Below are 21,529 nucleotides of genomic sequence, written 5' to 3' on the forward strand. Positions count from 1 at the left end.
TAGTTCACCTACAGTTGGAAAAAAAACGAGCTTTTTAATTACATTAAAAGTGTTTTTGTTTGAAATGCTGGAGCCGACAGCCTCTAGTGGACACAAGCCGTAACTGCAAGCACACTTTCCTGAATAAACACAACGAACAGAATATTTTCCGGATAAAATCTCACATTTGTAAAACATTAACTGCGCATAAAAAAAATCATATTCACTAGTTGTCAAATGAGTTTAGGACTCGTTAACAGACCGTTTTCTTCCGGGACTATGAAGCGGATGTAGATTACCAAGATGTCTCTGACGTCACTAAAGGACAACGCGATTTACGACGAGGTCACTCCGTCTCTTCACGCAGCCGGTTGGAGCTGAGCGGACGCGCCATATTACAGCTCTGAAAGCGTGAGTGCTAATATTCGCTTAATTTTTGCATTTAATTTAGAAGTGCAGGCCCACAGCTTTCCATCCGGCTTGGAAAACCCGTAGCGCTGCCCAACGTTTGTTTGTTTTCTGCTCCCTGATAAGTGATCTTCTGCGTGTTTAATTTCTTCTGTCTGCTCCGTTTCGCAGCATCCACCCGTAAACTGTACGAGAAGCAGCTTCTCAAACTGCTGGACGCACGTCGCATTGTGCCCGAGCTGGTTCTGAAAGAGGCTCCTGTCAACCACAACGGGAACGCCGAATCTGAACTTTACAGCGACAAAGAGGACGGTGAGAGCGACTTGACGATCAATAATATTGAGCCTCCGTTTGTCTGTTTGCAACATAACTAATGATTACATTTTGGTGATGATCCAGATCCTGGATTATGGATTTCGCTAACATTGCACACAGTCATGCAGGGAGGGGGCTCTCTATCGACCGACCGAATTTCATCCAGCTCGGATCTGGATTGTGGATAGCATCGCGATTTTGCGAAAAAATGGGGGGTATTACGTTCAGCAAAAATAAATAAATCTGATCATGGGTCTTGGTTTAACTTTTTAATTTAGTTTAATTTTAGAGGGATCCGGAAACCTGTCTGGACACAGAAACATCTGGATGTTCCCATTTGCTTATAAGAGACGCTTAAAAAAATAATAATAATCCTATCTTGTAAAATCTGCATTCAGTTCACTCACCAGAAATCAGAGTCACAAAGGGGTCCGATGTGAACCATCAAGAAACGCGTATTCTGGTTCTGATCCAGAATCAGGTCAGGAACAAATATTACATTTTAACATTAAAACCATTTATGGATTCAAAAATCAGTAAAAAATACACAAACTCTGATTCACTTTGACATCTCATGGTTGGTGTATAAAGATACTAAAGAACAACCTAGAACCTTTCGGTGCTGATCCAGGTCACCGTGTGGACGGTGTAGATCCAGTTCGGAGGGGGACGGGGCAGGTGACAGTCCATGTCCCAAGAGTTCGTCTCCATGTCCAGCGATCGGGTTGCTGAGCCCCCTCCTGTCGACTGCCACCCAGTCCACATTTCGCCCGTCCCCGACAGTTCCCTCGGCGGATGGGGAGTCCATCGCAGGCCCGGTACACCAGGTGCTCACATACGACCCCCGACCCAGGGCCTGATTCCAGGGCGGGGCCCCTGCCATACTGGGCGACGTCACGGTCCTTGAGGATTTTCCCCTCATGGGGGGGGGGGTTCTGACTGCTCTTAGTCTGGGCCGTCACCGGGACTTGTTTGACATGGGAGACGCGACCAGAAGCATGAAGCGCCCAACAAACTTGGCTCCGGGGATCACACGGGAGCCCAAATCCCCCCCCCCCCCCATTTTCAAAACGTCCCAAACTCATGAGCTCTGTAGTGACTGCCAGATTTTTCAGACTAATCAAAATGAGTTTCATTTTGTCAGAAGTAACACGAGAACCAGAAGCTGAGCCGGTTCCAGTGGTGGAGAGACGGCTGAGGAGCCGAGGCGGGGCCTTCCACAGCAGGCAGAGCGACCCGGTAGACGGGGCCGCCCACAGCGGGCGGAGCGACCCGGTAGGCGGGGCCGCCCACAGCGGGCAGAGCGACCCGGTAGGCGGGGCCGCCCACAGCCACAGCAGGCAGAGCGACCCGGTAGGCGGGGCCGCCCACAGCGGGCGGAGCGACCCGGTAAGGAACTCCCTCCACGGTTTGACTGACCCAGGATCAGTTCTGTTCTCATTAACACATGGAATAAGAAGCCTGCTTTTTGGCGTTTGCTCTTTAGGTCTCATCCTCTGTTTCTGTGTTGCCTTTTAGCGGGACAAGATTCCAGCCAGTGACCGAAACCCCAAAGTGCGAGAGGACGTTCTGAAGGAGTTGTTTCCCAACAACGCCAACAGTCCAACGGGAATAACGTAAGCAACGAACCCTTTACGTCTGACGTCATCGGCTGACGCTTGCTCATCCAGAGTAAAGCCCTCGGCGAGCACAGACCTCCTCCGAGCAGCTCGGAGCCGGTCCTGCAGCCTGTAAATAACTCGTCTCTCGCAGGGCCACCTGTCGACGGCCCATCAAAGGAGCCGCCGGTCGACCGGCCACGCCCACCGCCCTGTGGCGAGATGAGAACTTCCTTTTCTTCCCACGGAAGAACGCCGCCAAGACGACCAGCGCCTCCTCCTGCTACGCAGCGAGCAGCGCCGTCGGCAGAGTCCCCAGCTCGTCCCCCTCGATGTCCCCCGCGTCCTCCTCCTCCTCAAGGCCTCCGTCTGCAGCTCAGGCCAAAGCGCCCCCCCGCAGTCTGTCCCTGTGGATGAAGCTTCTCCTGCTGGCCGTCGTCGCCGCCTTCCTGTTCTTCATGTACCAGGCCATGGAGAGCAACAGCATTAACCCCTTTGCTGCCACAGAGTGAGCGATGAGGGGCGGCACAGAATAACGATTTTACTCTTTTAAATCATTTGTTCACAGATGAAAGAAATTGGCATCTTCCAGTACTGTTTTGATACTTGATATCTCCTAATGCTTTTAAATCTAATTCACCCTTAACTTTCTTTTTCAAATTAAAGTCTTTGTATATTCGAATTATGTATTCCATCACTGTACCCAGTTAATAATAAACTCATGTTCTTACTGCGTCTGAAGTAGCTTTTATTAATTTGTTTGCATCATGAGTATTACTAGACTAGACAAATCTTTACGGCATTTTATTTTGACAAGTTAAGGAATTGTTCTTTCATTGTTAACTTAAATAAACTGGGGTTTTTAAAAATCGAAGGTTTGCTCCTCATGGGGAACCTAAATGTAGTTTGGTGGGGTGGGGGGTGTATTTTAGCATCATCTTGACTAAAACAAACATGCTTCCTGCTGAGACCACACATTTGAGACTGGATGACAACAAGTGAAGTAAGTTTTGATGATAATATGCTGTAATATATTTATTTAATGTTTAAATTGCAAATATCGGATACAAATGTATTCATTCTAGTAGATAGCCGGCTGCAGGAAGGTTTATTTGGTTGAAATAATCTGCAACTCTCATACAAAATAACAGCACTAGGTGCAGCAGGTTTATCCGCATGTTTGCTCTGAACATCAAAGGGGGGTGCACCGTTCCTGGAGGTACTGCAATACCAGGTCGATGCGTGGAGTGGACGGAGCAAGCCCCTGTTCCATCTCCCTGCTCCAAAAATCAATTTAATATATGGTCCCCGGGTAGGGGACGTATCAGATATTAAACTGATAAGAACAGATACTACACTTGATCTTAGCCAAAAGGCCGAGAAGCGATAACTGGAATAGGGTCCGAGGTAGGGGAGTCTTCCGCCGCCCCATCCTTCTCGCTGACGGTCCGCAGAACCGAGTCACAACCGGGACCCGATCTGGGTCGCGAGAATAACATAAAACACAGCGCAGCGAAGAAAACGTCACATAATGGCGGGGAAAGAGAGTTATTTTCGTTAAACTCAGTTTCAGTCTGAGACTTCCTGGTCACGTGTTTCATGCTAGACCAATGAAAACCCAAAGCCGGAAATATCTCCTTATTTTTTTTTTTTAGTGTTTTGAAGGCGTAAGAATGTTTTTATTCGAAATATGCTAACGTGGAAAATACTTCATTGTAACGTAGTTCAGCTACAGTTGGAAAAAAAAACGAGCTTTTTAATTTCATTAAAAGTGTTTTTGTTTGAAATGCTGGAGCCGACAGCCTCTAGTGGACACAAGCCGTAACTGCAAGCACACTTTCCTGAATAAACACAACGAACAGAATATTTTCCGGATAAAATCTCACATTTGTAAAACATTAACTGCGCATAAAAAAAATCATATTCACTAGTTGTCAAATGAGTTTAGGACTCGTTAACAGATCTTTTTCTTCCGGGACTATGAAGCGGATGTAGATTACCAAGATGTCTCTGACGTCACTAAAGGACAACGCGATTTACGACGAGGTCACTCCGTCTCTTCACGCAGCCGGTTGGAGCTGAGCGGACGCGCCGTATTGCAGCTCTGAAAGCGTGAGTGCTAATATTCGCTTAATTTTTTTTAATTTGCGATGACGTAAATTATAATTTACGCACTTGAAATCTGTGAAATCGTTTAGCCGTCTTTGTTTGCGTGAATTGTACATTTGCTCTTAATAAGCTATCCCACCTTGTAGCGGTCGTTAGCTTAGCGCTTAGTTAGCATAGCATTTTAGCATCAGCTTTGAAAGCAGTATTTGAAAGGCTGCATTTAGCTAGCGGCAGACACAAGTGATGGGAATAGAACACCTGTCCAGCTGGCTACGTGGAGCCGACCTGAGTGTTATATTTTCTGCATGCTAGTAAGCTAGCTGTGTGTTCGTTCGGTGAGCTACGTATGTTCTGTTCAGGGTCACTCTATATGCTATCCTTTAGCTCTCGTGTAGCTCGAGCTAGCACGGAGCTAACGTGCTGCTACTTGCAGCGCGCACAGAGCTAACGTGTTGCTACTTGCAGCGTAGGTTCCGCAGGCAGAAAGGACGCCACTATGTACCCGACAGCTTTGACGCAGCTGGCCCGATCGAACCCGTTCACCGCTCCCCTGTTCGCCATCCAGAAAGCGGAAGAACCGCAACAAAGCGGACAGGGAACCCGCAGACTGGCAGCAGCATCCACCGCAGACGGTAAGATAGCCGTAGGCTAGCATTAGCAGTTAGTAAGTTCTCAATTGCGGTCAACTTAACAACGTAATTAGCTTCACATGCGTTTGTTAACAGAGGTTATTAAAATTAACGCGATGAACCCTTTCAATTGTCGTGAATATAAACATTTCTTTTGGGTATTTCTTGTGTTAGCTGGCGGGCCTTAGCAGCCTGCAAGCTTTCCATGGAGGACAAGGAAGGGCAAAGTACTTAGTCGCCTTAGCGCAGGCAAACAGTGGCCGCGTTTTACATCACATTACGAATTAGAGATGAATTAATGGTATAAAATCGGGAAAAAATGTCAAGCCCGAAAATAACATCCATCTGGTACATATTATCTTTAACAAGTGGTTCCTGTAAAGTCTCCAGCATTGTCCTTTTCTGTCAGAATTATTTTCAAAGTATTCCAAACATTAATTTTATGAAAGCTTATGAAATTAAGTTTGTCTACTTTTGCAGTGATATATTACGCAGATGTCGGAGCACACTGTGACGGTTTATTTGTTTATTCTGCAGAACTAATATCCAGCTTGCTTTCTCTGTTGACAAAAGCAGCCACTGATTGACGAACCGAGGCTCGGCTCTCAGATGATCGGACGTAGTTCTGGTAGAAGTGCGATCAGTTTTACCTGACAGATTGTGCTGCATGTCGTGCTCCTTTTTTTTTTATTTCTAAAGGAGTTCGATGCGGGGCTTTTTGATGCGAGTGATGTTACTAGTATGTACCGGTAGTTAATTTGTTCATCTCGTTATAGACTCGATTGGTTTCTCCCAGAGAGTCAAAGAACCCACTTCAATCACGCCTTTGATCTGGTTCTCACATATTTTTTTTTACAGATTATATGCTTGTAAATGCTGATTTTCAAAAAAAAAGGGAGACAATTGTCTGATTCGTTTACTGGATTAATCGGCAGGATGATTGATCAACAAAATCAAGAAGAGCAAAAAAGGTTGCGTTGCTGCGGCCCCACCTGAAAGTGTCTCCGGTTCTGAGGTTGGAGACGCTTCTTTTCTCGTGTTTTTTCAGAGGGAGACAGTTGCGAGTACGGCTCTCAGAAGTATTTCCTCCTGTGTGGCTTTGGTGGGATTCTGAGCTGTGGCACCACACACACAGCCGTGGTTCCTCTTGATCTGGTCAAATGCAGATTGCAGGTCTGTCTCCAGAACGGCGCCTCCTTTTTGTGACCCCCGACATCGTCCCGTAACCTTTTTTTTTTTTTTTTGTGTGTGCATTAATTTGCATGAGAGAATTTGCATCAACTCATCTGTGAAAGTGTTTTTTCATCGGCTCCTGATGACGATTATTTTGATTTGTTTGATTACAACATGCCTGCATGGTTGGGTACCAGCGGTCCTCTGTGCAAAGCTATTTCCACCAGCCCCCCCCCCCGAACTATGTCTAAGTTTATGTACAAGTACCTGTGATGTACAATTACTCTTTTCACATGGCACATCGTTGTCTCAAAGGTGAAACTCATTAAAAAAACACATTTTATCATTCATCGTATCGTGCGTAATCTATATAGCAAATAACAAATTGAGTTACGCGCTTGGTCCAGGTAATAATTATACTCGTATGTCAAGGTATTGCTGTATTTGACGCAGACATCGTAGGGATCGATTTAGTGTTCTGTTAAAATATGCATATATGCCTTTTATTCTTGATCTCCAAATTCTCTCTTGGCTTTAAGCACCACAGTTATGTTTCGCCTTAAACCAAAAACACCAGCCGGGTGTGCTTGGAAACGGCCGGCCTTGGAAACGATGCATCTTGGAGGTTGATTCTGCAATCATCGGTGTAATGAGTTTCTTCATCCTTTATGTTGTACCAATAACTGGTGGCGTGTCCGTGGCAGAGCCATCGGTAATGGAAGCGTGCTTGACCCACTGTTTGTCCACAGATGCGCCATGGAGAAATTGTCTTCAAAGCTTTTAGTTTGTCGACTTTGGGGAACCCTTCCATTACATTGCTCTGATTTGGTGTTGATTTTTGATCTGTTTTTTTTGCATGTAACTCTGCATGTTGCATGTTGTGTCCCCTTCCCTTCTACCACAGAGGAGATCAGCTGTGAGTTTGGCTCCTCAAAGTACTACGCTCTATGTGGCTTTGGGGGCATCCTTAGCTGCGGCCTCACGCACACCGCAGTGGTGCCCCTTGACCTTGTGAAGTGCCGTATTCAGGTTTGTATGGCAGCTGAACCTCGTGCTAGCAGCGTTTTGCCAATGACCCTTCATACTTATAGAGCAGAAATATATATATATATACACGAACAATGTGAGCAAAAAAAAGTGTAATGAATGAACTTTTTGAGTTTGTCTGCGACGCATTTCAAAAATTCTGGGACACCTGCCATTTGTTGCGTCTCATTTTCTGTTAACAACACTTACTGAATGGGAAGAAGACATGATCACACTGTCTATTTACTAGAATGGGCGTTCCAAGCAACGTGCTGCTATTGTGTTCCTTGTGCAGTCCCCGAATGCCCCCTTTGTGCAGCTCATGTGAGTTATCAGTGACCTCTGGTGATCTTTGTAGGTAACCAAAGCATTTAAAGCTGGAAGCGTGTCTTTAGCCAGCGGCTTAGCTGAGGTCCGCTTGTACCGCCCAGCTGCCGTCGGGCTAGCATTGTGTCGTTTCACAAAGCGGAACTGGTACCAACTTTTTAACGTTTTAAGTAACAGGACAGCCAAAGATCACAGGAAGTGGAGACGGGGGGGGGGGGGGCAGCACAGGGCAGTGAGCAGGAGACTAAAATGAAACTTTGCTTTAATACTGCTGGATATATCCCCTGCAGATGTTCCTGAAATGATCAGCTGCTTCCTTGCTTGGCTTGCCCGTATCGTTGTGACCCCTGAACCTCGACCTGTGGCGTTTTCCACTCAGGTTCTCCTGTCGGCCCTGTCCCAATGGATTAGAGAAATGTTGCTGGACTAAAAATCAATCAGTTGACGAATGAATAATTTAAGATGTGGACATTGTGATGTTTCAAATTTAGCTAATCCTGAAGTCTTCATGTTTTACTTTACTAATTGAGTTGGCGTTAGTTGTACAAAGCCCGTACTTGTAGTGAAGACCCTAAAGCTGCTGATACGGTGACCTCCAACGTTTGCTTTCCACCACCTAAGGTGGACCCCGACAAATACAAGAACATTGGCAACGGCTTCTCCGTCACCGTGAGGGAGGACGGCGTCAGAGGCCTGGCGAAGGGCTGGGCCCCCACCTTCATCGGCTACTCCATGCAGGGACTGTGCAAGTTCGGCTTCTACGAGGTGTTCAAGGTCATGTACAGCGACATGCTCGGAGAGGTGAGGCACGAACGTGGAGAACCTTCGCGTCGCTCCCGCGTGACCGAGAAGCCTGACCTCTGCTCCGTGGCGTCGCCCGCCAGGAGAAGACCTACCAGTGGCGGACGTCCTTGTACCTGGCTGCCTCGGCCAGTGCCGAGTTCTTCGCTGACATTGCGCTGGCTCCTATGGAGGCTGTCAAGGTCCGTATCCAGACCCAACCAGGCTACGCCAACACCCTGAGGGAGTGCGTCCCCAAGATGTACGCAGAAGAGGGCGTTTGGGCGTAAGTGCCGTACCTCCGCATTCGTCATTCGCCGTCAGTAAGACGAGGACATGGTGTGGAACGAGAGAACACGCTCCTTAGATCCACCTCTGGAGGGACTGCTCTCTGAGCAGAGCTCCTCGGCAGCTTTCCGGCTGTACAGTTGGAGGTGCTTGAGTCATTGGCGTGTGAGAGAAGTCCACCTGTCTGCATGTCCACATGCAACGCTGACATCCCTGTCCCGTCCTGTACGGGACAGGGAGCTCCCAGCGCTGCAAAACATGTCGACGGACACACGTGTACGTTTCCGTGTTGAGTTGTTCATTAATGCGTCGATGAGAAAACCCTTTGAAGCCTCGTGAGGACATTTAATGGCTCGCCTTCCTTTCCTTTTGGACTGGAATGAAGGATGTCGCTCTGCGCTACAGGTTCTATAAGGGCGTGGTGCCCCTGTGGATGAGGCAGATCCCCTACACCATGATGAAGTTCGCGTGCTTCGAGCGCACGGTGGAGACGCTCTACAAGTACGTTGTCCCCAAGCCCCGCAGCGAATGCAGCAAAGCCGAGCAGCTGGTGGTCACCTTCGTGGCTGGCTACATCGGTGAGTGAAGGGGGACGTCCGTTTGGCGTGGCGCTGCCAGCGTGCAGCGTTCCGTCTCGGGGTCGGGCGCTCGCCGCGCTGCAGCTGACGGTTCTCTCGCCCCGTGCAGCTGGTGTCTTCTGTGCCATCGTGTCCCACCCGGCTGACTCTGTGGTGTCTGTGCTGAACAAGGAGAAGGGCAGCACTGCTGTCCAGGTCCTCAAAAGACTAGGACCCAAAGGTCAGTAAGGACGCTCACCCTCGAGTCGGGGGCGTTTATTGTGTCCACGTTTTAGAGGCCGTTGTTTAGCGGCTCTACAATGAACAGTTCCAAAGGTGTGCCTTGGATTTAAATCGTTTGATCTGGTGAGCCGCTCGACTCAGATTCTGAATGCGTTCCTTTCTTGTCCAGGTGTCTGGAAGGGTCTGATAGCCCGTATCATCATGATCGGCACCCTGACCGCCCTGCAGTGGTTCATCTACGACTCCGTCAAGGTCTACTTCCGCTTGCCACGCCCCCCTCCCCCCGAGATGCCGGAGTCCCTGAAGAAGAAGCTCGGCCTCACGGAGTGACTCCCCGCCCGCCGTGTCTGAACTCCTCTGGCCAACGCAGCACTTTCTGTATTTATGTCCTCCGTTCCTGCTGCTCTGCACCGGCCGGATTCGACTCCTCTATAGTTCAAAGATGGAACTGACTCGGCTGATCCGAGATCTCTACTCTCTATTCACTGGTAGAGGCAAACTGTCTGGTTTCATCACTTCCTGTCATTATAGAAACAACAAATTCTAATAAACAGTTCTGTGGGAAACATGGCTCTTTGTTCATCAAGTCTTTGTAATGGAGTGTTTGTGTTGTGGGAGTGTGTTCTGCTTATCTACCACTAGGGGATGTAGTTACTCCACAAATAAAAGATGACGCAGAGAGATAATTATGTTCTGTTTAATGCATTTGTTGTCCCACAATGCACCAGTGTAGAGGACGGGTTATGTCCTGTTTGAAGGCCTGTGCGTTTGCATTCTGACTGCACAAAGGCAGAGAAATGGGAGCTGAGAGGTGCGGTGAGGACCAGCTGATAATGAGCTACTGGTTTACCACAGGTTGTAGGCTGCTGGTTAGCGCCTACTGGTTAGGGCCTACTGGTTTACCACAGGCTGCAGGCTACTGGTTAGCGCCTACTGGTTAGGGCCTACTGGTTTACCACAGGCTGCAGGCTACTGGTTTGAGCCTACTGGTCTACCACAGACTGCAGGCTACTGGTTAGAGCCTATACTGGTTTACCACAGGCTGCAGGCTACTGGTTAGCGCCTACTGGTTTACCACAGGCTGCAGGCTACTACTTTGAGCCTACCGGTTTACCACAGACTGCAGGCTACTGGTTAGAGCCTATACTGGTTTACCACAGGCTGCAGGCTACTAGTTAGAGCCTACTGGTTTACCACAGACTGCAGGCTACTGGTTAGAGCCTATACTGGTTTACCACAGGCTGCAGGCTACTAGTTAGAGCCTACTGGTTTACCACAGACGCTCATGGAAGTTTAGTGAAAGCTGATGGTGAATCACATTAAGTGCACGAGAGGTGGCCTGTGAAAACGGCGTGTAACCAAGCTATGTTAATATTTCACGTGCACGTGGGTTAATCAATTAGGAAGTGGCTGAACACCGTCACCAGGACTCTGACCACATTAGGCTCACCTTTGACCCACCCAGAAATATTGTGAGCCCGAATGCGCTGCCTTGGCCTTGGCATCCCATAATGCTCAGGCCAATTATACCTAGATAATCGATGCTCTAATTTCATGAAGGAAACTTGTTCTTTGCTGCTCAGCAGAATTGATCCGTCTAAAAACAACATGGACGTTCTGTCTCTGTTGTTGTTGTTAAAGTTCACGGCTGGCAAAGCGCCAACATGCAAAATGTCAAAGTTAAAAGAAACTGAAGTTTGGGTGAGCCTGGTTGGCGAGTCTCCACGGCTCTGACTGAACTTCACGCTCCTTCCGTTTCCCATTGGCCTCGTGTTTTACAACCGCCTCGCCGTGACGGCGGCAGTAATGGAGCGCCGGGTTACATTTTGGGGGGGGGGGGGGGGAGATGGATACGATGGATGCGAGCGACCGTTACACGCCACGCTTCAAATTATGTTAGAAGCAGCAAACATGTTTGTGAACCATAATGCAACATGGGGAATGAGGACGGGAAGCAGATTCACCTGAGCTGTGTCACAACGAACACGCACGCACACACACACACACACACACACGCAGGCGAGTGTTGCTGTCATTAGAAGCCATTTGTTTGCTCATAGAATCGCTGGTCAGCTGTTATGCAGGGTGTGTTTGAACCTAATGGGGATCGCCGGCGGGCTGAGGTCACACGGGGGGTCATGCAAAATGGATTCCGTTTTTGTGTTCCCTGTTTGTGAGAATATAATGCCACCGCCGTGTCACTGAATAAAACAACGCTCTGGAATACAGAAAAGGTTTGAGAGCTCTGTGATTTGCACGTCTCCTCTTTTTTGGGGTCATTTCTACATGCATTCTTCAAATTCAGTCCACGTTTGGACTCGGCCCCCCGGTTCTTGCTGCCGATTTCCACCCAACCAGAGCTGTGGACTATTCTCAGGTGACCCCCCCCCCCCCCCCCAGAGTTAGCAGGAAACATCCCACATTTGGTGCACAATGACCAAAATGGTTTTTATACAGAAACACCAAGGATTTAATCATATTTGTGTCAAAACTGTCTTTTGGAAGTTGTCTTTTTAATCATGAATAATTTAGTGGCCTGTCCTGCATAGACACCCCACCAACAGTGTCGTCCCTGGGGGGTCCCTCAGAGCGTCGTCTTCCTCCCCAAAGAGGAAGGAGGACAGCAGGGGCGCTGCGTAAAAATATTCTTGAATTTCATGAAGAATAAAGAGAGAGAAGGAGGTAGAAAATGAATGAATGAAAGGAGGTACACAAATAAAAGAGAGAGAGGGGGGGGGGGGGGGGGGTTGTGGTATGTAACAGTCTATCCAGCCCCACAAAAGCTGCCTCACACACACACACACACACTGAATGGCAACCCGCAGGGATTAGCGCTCCATTGGACGAAGTGAAAGGCAGCGCTGCAGATTCCTATTGGGCCCCCGCCTGTATCGCCACCATCGTCATCCTCGCATCATCCTCGTGTCACGTGCGGCTCAGCGGAACAATGTGTTCACATCCCAAATCTGGGTCATTCTGTGTGTCGTCTCCATCCTTTGAATAAAACGCAACTCATTCACGTTGTTATAAACAAACGGACTCGTCTCCTCATCGGTGGACGTTTTTCCGTCTTTTGTCCCAAGGCCTTCTAGAAGGCCTTCTAGTAAGCTTTGCCTCTCCAACTGATGCGACCACAGGAAAAGGATCACAAGTAAAATAATATGGCTAAAAATGCCCAAATAAATAAACCAAATGAGCCGAATACTGCGTGACTGCAGGGAGATATTCCCATGAGCTTTGATTCCATTGACAGAAAAGCAAAGACAGAGGTTTCTAGACCATAATCCAAAGACTCCTGCTTGGATTTTAATGCAACTTGCTGGGACTGTTTTGTATGAATAATGTCCCATAAGTAAGTCGTCACTGGTTGCACTGGTTGGAGGGAAGAGTTCCGGGGTTGTTACTGGTTCTGAGCGATTCCCAGTAAATCTTTCAGCGATCTCTTTTTCCAGATTTGTGAATCTATATTTTGTGTTACTGGTTTAAAAGGAATCCATGCCCGTTTGTGGAAAGGCTAAATATGAGGAAATATAATCAGAATGAAAAATGCCAAAATTCCACCTGCGGATGAAGTTTACAAAGAAACAAACAAAGAAAAAGGTCTCACACCATATATGCCAGTCTTCCATTCCGCACATAAATCCTGCCATGCGCCCCCCCCCCCCCCCCCTCCCCCTCTTCACTCATCAGCTGATCCCAGCTCAGCTCCGCAGCGTCTCTTCCAGCGGCCGGACGCAGCAGCATCTCCTCCACCGGAGCGCGTCATTAACAGTCTGCAGAAACATCTGTAAAACGTGAGTATTCTGGCGGAAGCCTTTCTGCGTCGGGACGCACCGACGCGCGGTGACGCGCGCGCGCGCGCACCGCCGGAGCGGCAGCGATGCTGATTTGTGTTTTTATTCAACGCAAAATGTAGATTACAATTATAAATTATAAATTGTAATCCTCTGCTCTTTTCCTCTGTTTGCCTGACCGAGGTTCTGTAGACGGTAGTCCTCATCCCAAGCTCTGAGGGTTTCTCATGGACATTTTTCATGTTCATGCACGCCACAGATTATTTCTATGACCGTTAATGACCGGGACTTGTCCTCCCTCATGTGTCTCCAGCTGCGATCATGTCCTCAGTGCTGCAAAAGCTGATCAGCCCTCTGGCCTCCAGCCCTGCGGAGCCTCCCAGGAACAAGGTGACGGTTGTCGGGGTGGGCCAGGTGGGCATGGCCTGTGCCATCAGCATCCTTCTACGGGTAAGACACAACCAAATGTTCAAAAAAGAGCAGAAAGACAGAAACATCTGATACATCACCACGTCTCACGCTGAAATGAGGGTGGCATGGTGGTTAGCGCTGTCGCCTCACAACAAGAAGGTACCGGGTTATAATCCTACCTGTCCTTACCTGCGGAGTTTGTATGTTCTCCACCCGGGTTTCCTCTGGGTTCTCCTCTTGCCCTCAGCAAGCTGGGACAGGCTCCAGAAACCCCCGCAAAGCCCAAGAAATGTTTAAAGTGGAGGAGATGGAGATGATGAGGTTCTCCTTGGGAGTGACCAGGTTGGACAGGATTAGAAATGAGACAATAAGAGGGTACAGTGAAGGTTAGACGTTTTGGAGACAAGGTCAGAGAGACCAGACTTTGATGGTTTGGACATGTCCAGAGGAGAGACGGGGACGATATCGGTAGAAGGATGCTGAGGATTGGACTGCCAGGGAACAGGGCTAGAGGACGACCCAGGAGAAGACACATGGACGTAGTGAGGGAGGACATGAGAGTGGCTGGTGTTGGGGAGGACGATGCAAAGGGACAGAGTGAAGTGGAGACCTGTGGGTTGCTGTGGCGACCCCTCAGGCCAGAGGTCGTGGCTCTTGATGCTAAAGTCATTGAAAATGGCTGCAGTCTCTTTGATAATTATGCAGACACAGTTATTTTACATGTCAGTGAAAAAACTTCACTCGGCATCAAAGTTCCTTTAATAAAATACAAATATTTACAGTCGCCATCTTAAGTGGGCTGTAAAAGATCCCCCCCCCCACCTCCGGGTCACGCAGCCAATGTGTGGCGCTGTCTCCTCCCATCTTGTGCTAAAATATAAAATTGCTTTTTTAAACACGTGTATTTTATCCATTGATCTATTATTGCTTTTATGGTAGGAGCTAACGGACGAGCTCGCTCTGGTGGACGTCATGGAGGACCGTCTGAAGGGCGAGATGATGGACCTGCAACACGGGAGCCTCTTCCTCAAGACCTCAAAGATACGCGCTGACAAAGGTCAGGAACGCCTGGTCGCACCCCAAAGCCATGCGTGTGTGTGTGTGTGTGTGGCGGGGGGGGGGGGGTAAAGTACCTGTCTAATCTGACCAAACACGTAAAAATATCCTAAATAACTTCAAATCCATTTTACCGGCATCACAACTCAAGCCTCCTTTCAAAAAGAATTAAAATAGTTATTATTATTATTAATTAGACAGCAATAAGTGAAAATATCTATATCTATATATATATAGATCTATAAATGCTGTTAATCATGTGATATCAAGTTTTCCTGATGCCAATGATTCATATTTCCTGCAGCAGCTTTAAGTTCTATTGACAATGAGGAATCTATTTCTAGCATTCCACGCTCCCGCTCGCTCTTCACCACGAGAAGCGTGGAACCGATGCTCGATCTAAACCCGCTGGTCGGCCTCGGCTTCTCTCTCTCTCGTCCCGCCAGACTACGCGGTGACCGCAGACTCCCGGCTGGTCGTGGTGACGGCGGGCGTTCGCCAGCAGGAGGGGGAGAGCCGCCTGAACCTGGTGCAGAGGAACGTCGGCGTCTTCAAGGCCATCATCCCACAGATCGTGAAGCACAGCCCAAACTGCACTCTCATTGTGGTGTCCAACCCCGGTAAACACCCCCCCCCCCCCAGTAAACGCTGGAGCCTCTCCGCCATGGCTTGGTGTGTGTACGTCACTAACCCGCCGCTGCAACACGCCCACAGTGGACGTGCTGACCTACGTGACCTGGAAGCTGAGTGGGCTGCCCAAACACAGAGTCATCGGAAGCGGCACCAACCTGGACTCGGCCCGCTTCCGCTACCTGATGGCTGAACGTCTCGGCATCCACGCCAGCTCCTTCAACGGCTGGGTGCTGGGGGAGCACGGGGACACCAGTGGTGGGTACACAGACTGGGACGCATCACCGCCACACACACAGACGGAGTTTGTCTTTGCTAATGCTGTGCGCTTTGTTTTTTTAGTGCCAGTCTGGAGCGGGGCCAATGTGGCAGGAGTCAACTTGCAGCAGCTGAACCCCCAGATTGGCACCGATAAGGACACGGAGCAGTGGAAGGACACGCACAAGGAGGTGGTGGACAGGTGGGTGTGGCAAAGTAAGGAGGACCATCCAGGGGGGGGCAATCAGCAGAGGAACGGCCTTTACGTCCCTGTAAAGAGGGCAGGGCCTTGCTCTCCACCTCGTCCATGTACACGCTGGCTGCTATCGGAGGGTCAGACCCCCCGCCTGTACTAGAAGCAGGCGAGGGTCAGACAGAGATCCAGCAGCAGGTGAGTTCTGGGCTGAGGTGGGTTCTGTCCGGTAGAGTTTGGTCTTGCAGGTTTTCTCTTCACGGCTCTAACTGCTTCTGGGGTTGGAATGCAGGTGAAGAGGGACGTCCTGTGGGACCGGGGGGGGGGGGGGTCGTCCGGGTCCAGTTTTACTTCCTGAGCCTTGCATGCATAATCCTGGGAGTTTTTTTTTTACGTGGTGTGGAGTATTGCCAACAAGAGACGCTAGGATGGGGGCAAATGTTTGGCAATGTTGTAGGTGACCGAGCTGATGCAGCTGATGATGGGGCTTGGGGGGGGGGGCTTCCTTGTGGATTTTGGGAAGTCCATAGAAGCATGGAGGGGCTTCCTCAGGGTAGAGTCACTAGTAAAGACATCGGTCAATGACGTTCTCGTTCTCCAGATGCTTTAGGACGCTGATTGATCTCTTCTTGTAGCTGCTGGGGGGGGGGGGGGTCCTGCTTTGGTTGTCATAAATAGCTGTGTCACTGAGTATATATATATATATATATATATACCAGGATCAATATGTATCACATGAACAGTATAAATGGAATACACGTACCAGGATGTTGAGATTGATGAGAGTTTAGGACATAATCCTCTAGTCTGGGGGCTCCGCATCCAGATGAGTCTTTGAAGACACACACACATACACACACACACACACACACACACACGCGCGCTCGATGCTAACAGTGCTGCTGTGTGTCTCAGTGCCTATGAGGTCATCAGGCTGAAGGGCTACACCAACTGGGCCATCGGCCTGAGCGTGGCCGACCTGACCGAGAGCATCACCAAGAACCTGAGCCGTGTCCACCCGGTCTCCACCATGGTCCAGGTGAGACACCGAGGGACGACGGGCCTTTCACAGACTCATGCTAGCTTGGAGGATTTGAAACACGCAGTTTTGTTACAGTTTGAGTATTTCAACGACCGTCCGCCCCTGCCTTTGCGTGTGTGTTTGTGTCTCTGCAGGACATGTACGGCATCGGCGAGGAGGTCTTCCTGTCGCTGCCTTGCGTGCTAAACAGCACTGGCGTCAGCAGCGTGGTCAACATGAGCCTGACCGAGGAAGAGGTAGCCCAGCTGAGGAAGAGTGCCGACACACTGTGGGGCATCCAGAAGGGCCTGAAGCACATCTGAAAACAGGCCGACTCATAAATCACAGCACACGAGATTAAAAGAGTGTAGAAGAAGAAATCATCCTTCAAAGTTCATCGTTATTGTTTAAAGTTCAATCGTAAAATGTGTTAAAGGTCAACTAAAAGTCATTTGATTTCATTCATGTGGTTAGTTAGTTCGGAAGTTAGTTAGTTAGGGTCGAGGACATCCCATAATACTAGACAGGCTGCTCTGGTCACAACGACAGCAGCCGGAGCCGCCATATTGGAAGTTGTAGTCACTTAATGCTTGCTAAAGTAAGGCAGAGCTTAAACTGTTGATTATTTTTAAAGAACTGCGCTTTCACCCCCAAACACTGGCAAATAGTGTTAAAATAGAACTTTTGCAAAAAGTGAAATACTATTTAGCTTCGTTTTACTGGTATTTTGAACTTCGCTGGTTATACTGGTGAGAATGTGCCAAAATGTAGATCCCAACACGTCTGGGTATACAAGCTCAGAATAAAGACTGAGCGACCATTAAGTAAGTTTGAAGGACCGAATAGGACCACGCTCAACCAATCAAACGCATTAATACACATATTTAAATACATTATAGAGCAAAAACAAATAATTTATTCGACTGCCGAGGCATTTTAAACTCCATTATTTTGAAAATAAAAGTACGGTAATAATAATAATACGATGGATAAAATGTTTCTATCTTATTTTTGGTTTGTTGTCAGGATTTTTGGCTTCGTTCAAGACTTACTTGTGAGAAGTAATGCCCGTAGCCTTACTGTTATTACTCTTGTAATTATAACAGTTAATGGCCTAAAGCCAGCCATCTTCTACGCCGACTACAACTTCCAAGATGGCGGACATCCTCACCATGCATTCCACGCATCCCATTACCATGCAGACTTAAGTGGATAATCCTATAAAATTGTTTAACAAAATTTTGGATTAAAGGCATTTGCTGTTCAGTAAATCCAAGCCGCCTCAGTCGTGCCAGGAAAAAGCACAATTTAACCACCGGGAGGAGGAACTTCCTGTTGCTGTTTGTGTGTCTGCTTATAAATGCTGAGCACATCTGTGTTTCTCCACTCCTGATAGACTCTTGTATTGAGTTCCAATTCCATGATCAAGCACAATCTCTGAAATGGGAATTTAGGGCTGGCCCCGCCCACCACTTCCTGACACAGCCATTTATTCAGGTTCCTGCTTTGGATTGGCTGAGAGAACAAATAAAAACATCAACAGTGTTCACCTGTGCAGCAGCGAAAATTGTGACATTGTAAGGCTGAAGGTGGATTTTCTTCCTTAATGTTAAGATATTGACATGAAACATTTAAGGAATCTATTTGTGTGTTTTTGTGTGTGTGTGTGTGTGGGGGGGGGGGTGTAACCATCTTGGAAATAGTAGTGTGTAACTCAATAAATCTGAACCTTGTGACTGTTCATGCGTCTCTGAGTTTCATGTTTCTGAAATGACTTCTTCTTTAAACCTTTGAGTATATCAATCATTTATTCTTGCACTGTTTTATAGATTATACACCACCATCTTATTTTAGATCTTTGACTGTAACCTCTCCATCCGTCCATCCACCTGTAGTGGGCGGTACCCCGAGGTGACGCTGCGTTAGCTAACAACATGCTAATTAGGTAATTTAGTTGTTCTAATATTATTAAAGTATTTAAGCTAGTTTTGAGTGTGTATTTTATTTGTCTTTGCAGTGGCTTCCTGCTGTCCTTGTGTTGCGTTGCGGTAGTCCGTCCTCGTGGTGGCGCTGTGCGGCTGCAAAAGACGCACTTGATTCATTATTTGGGACCTGGTTTTGTAGGATTAAGGATTAAGATTGTAGTGTGTTTTTTTTTTCCTTTTCCAGAGTGTGAGATTTGCGTGTTCTGTGTTGGGTTTGCGGGTTTTCGAACAGTCGACGTAATCAATAACACTGAGTTTTTGTTTGTTGTTCATCCAAATAAATAGTGTTACATTAATGCTAACAAAGCGTTACGCTTTGTATTTTCAGATCAACATTTTAACACTAACAAATCCTTACCTGAGATCTGTGCTGAGAAATCAGTGGCCACTCATGAATATTCATTACCTAATGACTGGATAGCCACTTGTTCTACTTAGAAACTCATTATCTACTATATTTCCCTTGATTCGGAATCATGAGCGAGTTTAACAAGGAAATGCTGTGGTACCGTCGGTTTAAAGTTCCACGCTAAAGTACTATAAATGAACACATTCAGGATCCCGTAATAACCCCATAAAGAAATACTGAACATACTTTTTTAGTCATTACACAGTTAATGTTGGTACAAAACTTTAATTCACAGAAACATAATTTTATGTGAAGTGCTTTCAGTCATCGGCGACGGCGTCGTCTCTGGTCCCTCAGGGAGGCGCTTCCAGCCCGAGCGAGGAGGCAGGCGGCGGCGGCGGCCAATGATCTGTCCTGGCCTGTGCGGCTGCTCGCCTGTAGCCGGCGCTGCTGTGGCGTTTCCCGAAGCGGAGGCCGAACGGGTTGAAGTTAAACTTACTCCTTCGGTCGCCGCACAGGAGCTGCTGCTGCTCCTCGTTCTCTCGTAGGGAGAAGCACAGGCTGGGATCCTCCACCAGGAACTCTCCGGCAGTCCTCCTGAGAGCAGTGAGAAGCGATCCTGGGGGGGGGGGAGCAGCAAACGTGAGCTTCTAAAATCTCAGCGCTTCTGTCCACACCACGCCTACACTAGTCTAAAACCCAAAGTCTGGTATGCACTCGGTGTACTGAAGGCTATAGTCTAGCAGTATGACGAGTGTAAGACAACAATTCCATTCATCTAAAGATGGACATTCGGGGTGTCCATCACTTCAAGCTATTTCATGTCAGTTTCCTACCTGTTGCATTTGCCCTCTGTGGAGGGTCAAATCTCGCTAGAGACGCCCCAAAACTTCCTCCAACCTGTAGGACGATCAGCCACAGCATCGCTAAAGTCAAAGCGCTCATGTCTGGACAGAAAATAGGCCAATCCTGTCTGCGGCGCGGAACAGAGCAGGTAAGGTGTGACGGTGCGCTCTAACGGGCTTCCTGTGCACAGGCCGCTTTTATATTTCCACCAGCTGACCTTGTGCTCCTGAATCTCTCAGCCAATGACGACCACCAGCATCCCTGCACTGTAAATGGCTGACGCCGTCTACCGCTGGAGGGGCGGCGGGGGGGGGGGGGTCTGAAATGCATCATTTATCAACCCTTCGTGGAAATGGTCAGCCTGGTGGCTCGGCTCGGGACGTCATGCTACTGCAGCGCTGACGCGGTGAAATAAGTGATTTGAGTTGAAAACAAAAGTGTTCCCGACTTGAAAATGAAATGAAATGCAGCCGTGTATAAAACAGATATTTTGAGAGACGGGAGCAATGATCAATCAAGATGTGTTTTAATAAACAAGAAGGATTGGATTGGATTACATCGGCTAGAGTGTTATGTTCAATTCAAAATACAGGATCCAGCCACAGGCAACGCGAGTCAGGGGTCGGCGACCTGAGGCACGCGTGTCACGGCTGGCACGCAGAGAATATTAGGAGGCAAAAATAATATTGTGTATTATTGTATTTAATACCTGACAAGTAATGGAGCACACTAAATGTGCTTGAATACAGGTACTATCCGGGATCGGCGCTGGAGCGGTTGGCTTTACTGCGTGAGACATGGAACGTGGAGTGGATCCTAACAATCTCGCGAGACTTGAGTTAGAACCGCGGATAGCTGGGGGTTTACTGCACATACATTAATACATGTAAGTCGCACCTGAGTATAAGGCCAAACTATGAAAAAAAGTGTGACTTATACATGGTATGCATGTTTTTCAATAGCTGACATGTACTTGATACTAACGCTACTTATACACAGTCTGTCCTTGATTGCTGTCCTTGTAACCCTCATTACATGTTTACCTGTCCTGGGGAGTCCTGAGGAGGGGTCTGCTCTGTGGTTCTCACAGAGATTCATACTGCCTACTTATGTATTGTGCGTGCGTGCGTGTATTATGTAGTGTGTGCGTGTACGTGCATGTATAATGTAGTGTGTGAGTGTGTGCGTGCGTGTATTATGTAGTGTGTACGTGCGTGTATTATGTAGTGTGTGTGTGTGTTTTTGTGCGTGTATTATGTAGTGTGTGTGTGCGTGCATTATGTAGTGTGTGTGTGCGTGTATGATGTAGTATGTGTGTGAGTGCGTGTATTATGTCGTGTGTGCGTGTATGATGTAGTGTGTGTGTGCGTGCGTGTATTATGTCGTGTGTGTGTGCGTGCGTGTATTATGTAGTATGTGTGTGCGTGCGTATATTATGTAGTATGTGTGTGCGTGCGTGTATTATGTCGTGTGTGTGTGCGTGCGTGTATTATGTAGTATGTGTGTGCATGCGTGTATTATGTAGTGTGTGCGTGCCTGTATTATGTAGTGTGT

At 48.0% G+C, this 21,529-nt stretch overlaps 3 protein-coding genes and 2 non-coding genes across 7 annotated transcripts; 4 read left to right on the plus strand and 1 right to left on the minus strand.

The window, feature by feature from the left end:
* Positions 1 to 282: 282 nt before the first annotated feature.
* On the plus strand, positions 283 to 3,028 carry LOC137911078 (lamina-associated polypeptide 2, isoforms beta/gamma-like). Its single transcript, XM_068755497.1, has 5 exons — positions 283 to 349; positions 559 to 699; positions 1,847 to 2,091; positions 2,221 to 2,318; positions 2,455 to 3,028. Exons 1-5 carry the CDS (start codon positions 283 to 285, stop codon positions 2,810 to 2,812), a joined length of 909 nt encoding a protein of 302 aa, XP_068611598.1. The 3' UTR covers positions 2,813 to 3,028.
* Positions 3,029 to 3,497: 469 nt separating this feature from the next.
* On the minus strand, positions 3,498 to 3,688 carry LOC137911167 (U2 spliceosomal RNA). The gene has a single exon (XR_011106092.1). It is a non-coding gene; the product is annotated as a U2 spliceosomal RNA (small nuclear RNA).
* Positions 3,689 to 4,325: 637 nt separating this feature from the next.
* Positions 4,326 to 10,002, plus strand: slc25a3a (solute carrier family 25 member 3a). 3 transcript variants are annotated; one of them, XM_068755195.1, is made up of 8 exons: positions 4,326 to 4,412; positions 4,880 to 5,041; positions 6,087 to 6,211; positions 8,186 to 8,365; positions 8,449 to 8,630; positions 9,038 to 9,210; positions 9,320 to 9,430; positions 9,602 to 10,002. In XM_068755195.1, exons 2-8 carry the CDS (start codon positions 4,906 to 4,908, stop codon positions 9,760 to 9,762), a joined length of 1,068 nt encoding a protein of 355 aa, XP_068611296.1. In that variant the 5' UTR covers positions 4,326 to 4,412; positions 4,880 to 4,905; the 3' UTR covers positions 9,763 to 10,002. The 3 variants fall into 3 exon arrangements, with proteins under 3 accessions (XP_068611296.1, XP_068611298.1, XP_068611297.1); XM_068755197.1 differs by lacking the exon at positions 6,087 to 6,211 and adding an exon at positions 7,116 to 7,240; XM_068755196.1 differs by having other exon boundaries at positions 4,354 to 4,412; positions 4,875 to 5,041.
* LOC137911172 (small nucleolar RNA SNORA53) lies at positions 8,698 to 8,905 on the plus strand. The gene has a single exon (XR_011106094.1). It is a non-coding gene; the product is annotated as a small nucleolar RNA SNORA53 (small nucleolar RNA).
* Positions 10,003 to 13,547: 3,545 nt separating the features above from the next.
* Positions 13,548 to 17,118, plus strand: LOC137910856 (L-lactate dehydrogenase B chain). The gene is made up of 7 exons (XM_068755272.1): positions 13,548 to 13,676; positions 14,577 to 14,694; positions 15,140 to 15,313; positions 15,408 to 15,581; positions 15,666 to 15,783; positions 16,690 to 16,813; positions 16,951 to 17,118. Exons 1-7 carry the CDS (start codon positions 13,548 to 13,550, stop codon positions 17,116 to 17,118), a joined length of 1,005 nt encoding a protein of 334 aa, XP_068611373.1.
* The last annotated feature ends 4,411 nt before the right edge of the window (positions 17,119 to 21,529 follow it).

Source organism: Brachionichthys hirsutus, chromosome 22 (assembly GCF_040956055.1).
Source record: "Brachionichthys hirsutus isolate HB-005 chromosome 22, CSIRO-AGI_Bhir_v1, whole genome shotgun sequence".
NCBI classification, from domain to species: domain Eukaryota; kingdom Metazoa; phylum Chordata; class Actinopteri; order Lophiiformes; family Brachionichthyidae; genus Brachionichthys; species Brachionichthys hirsutus.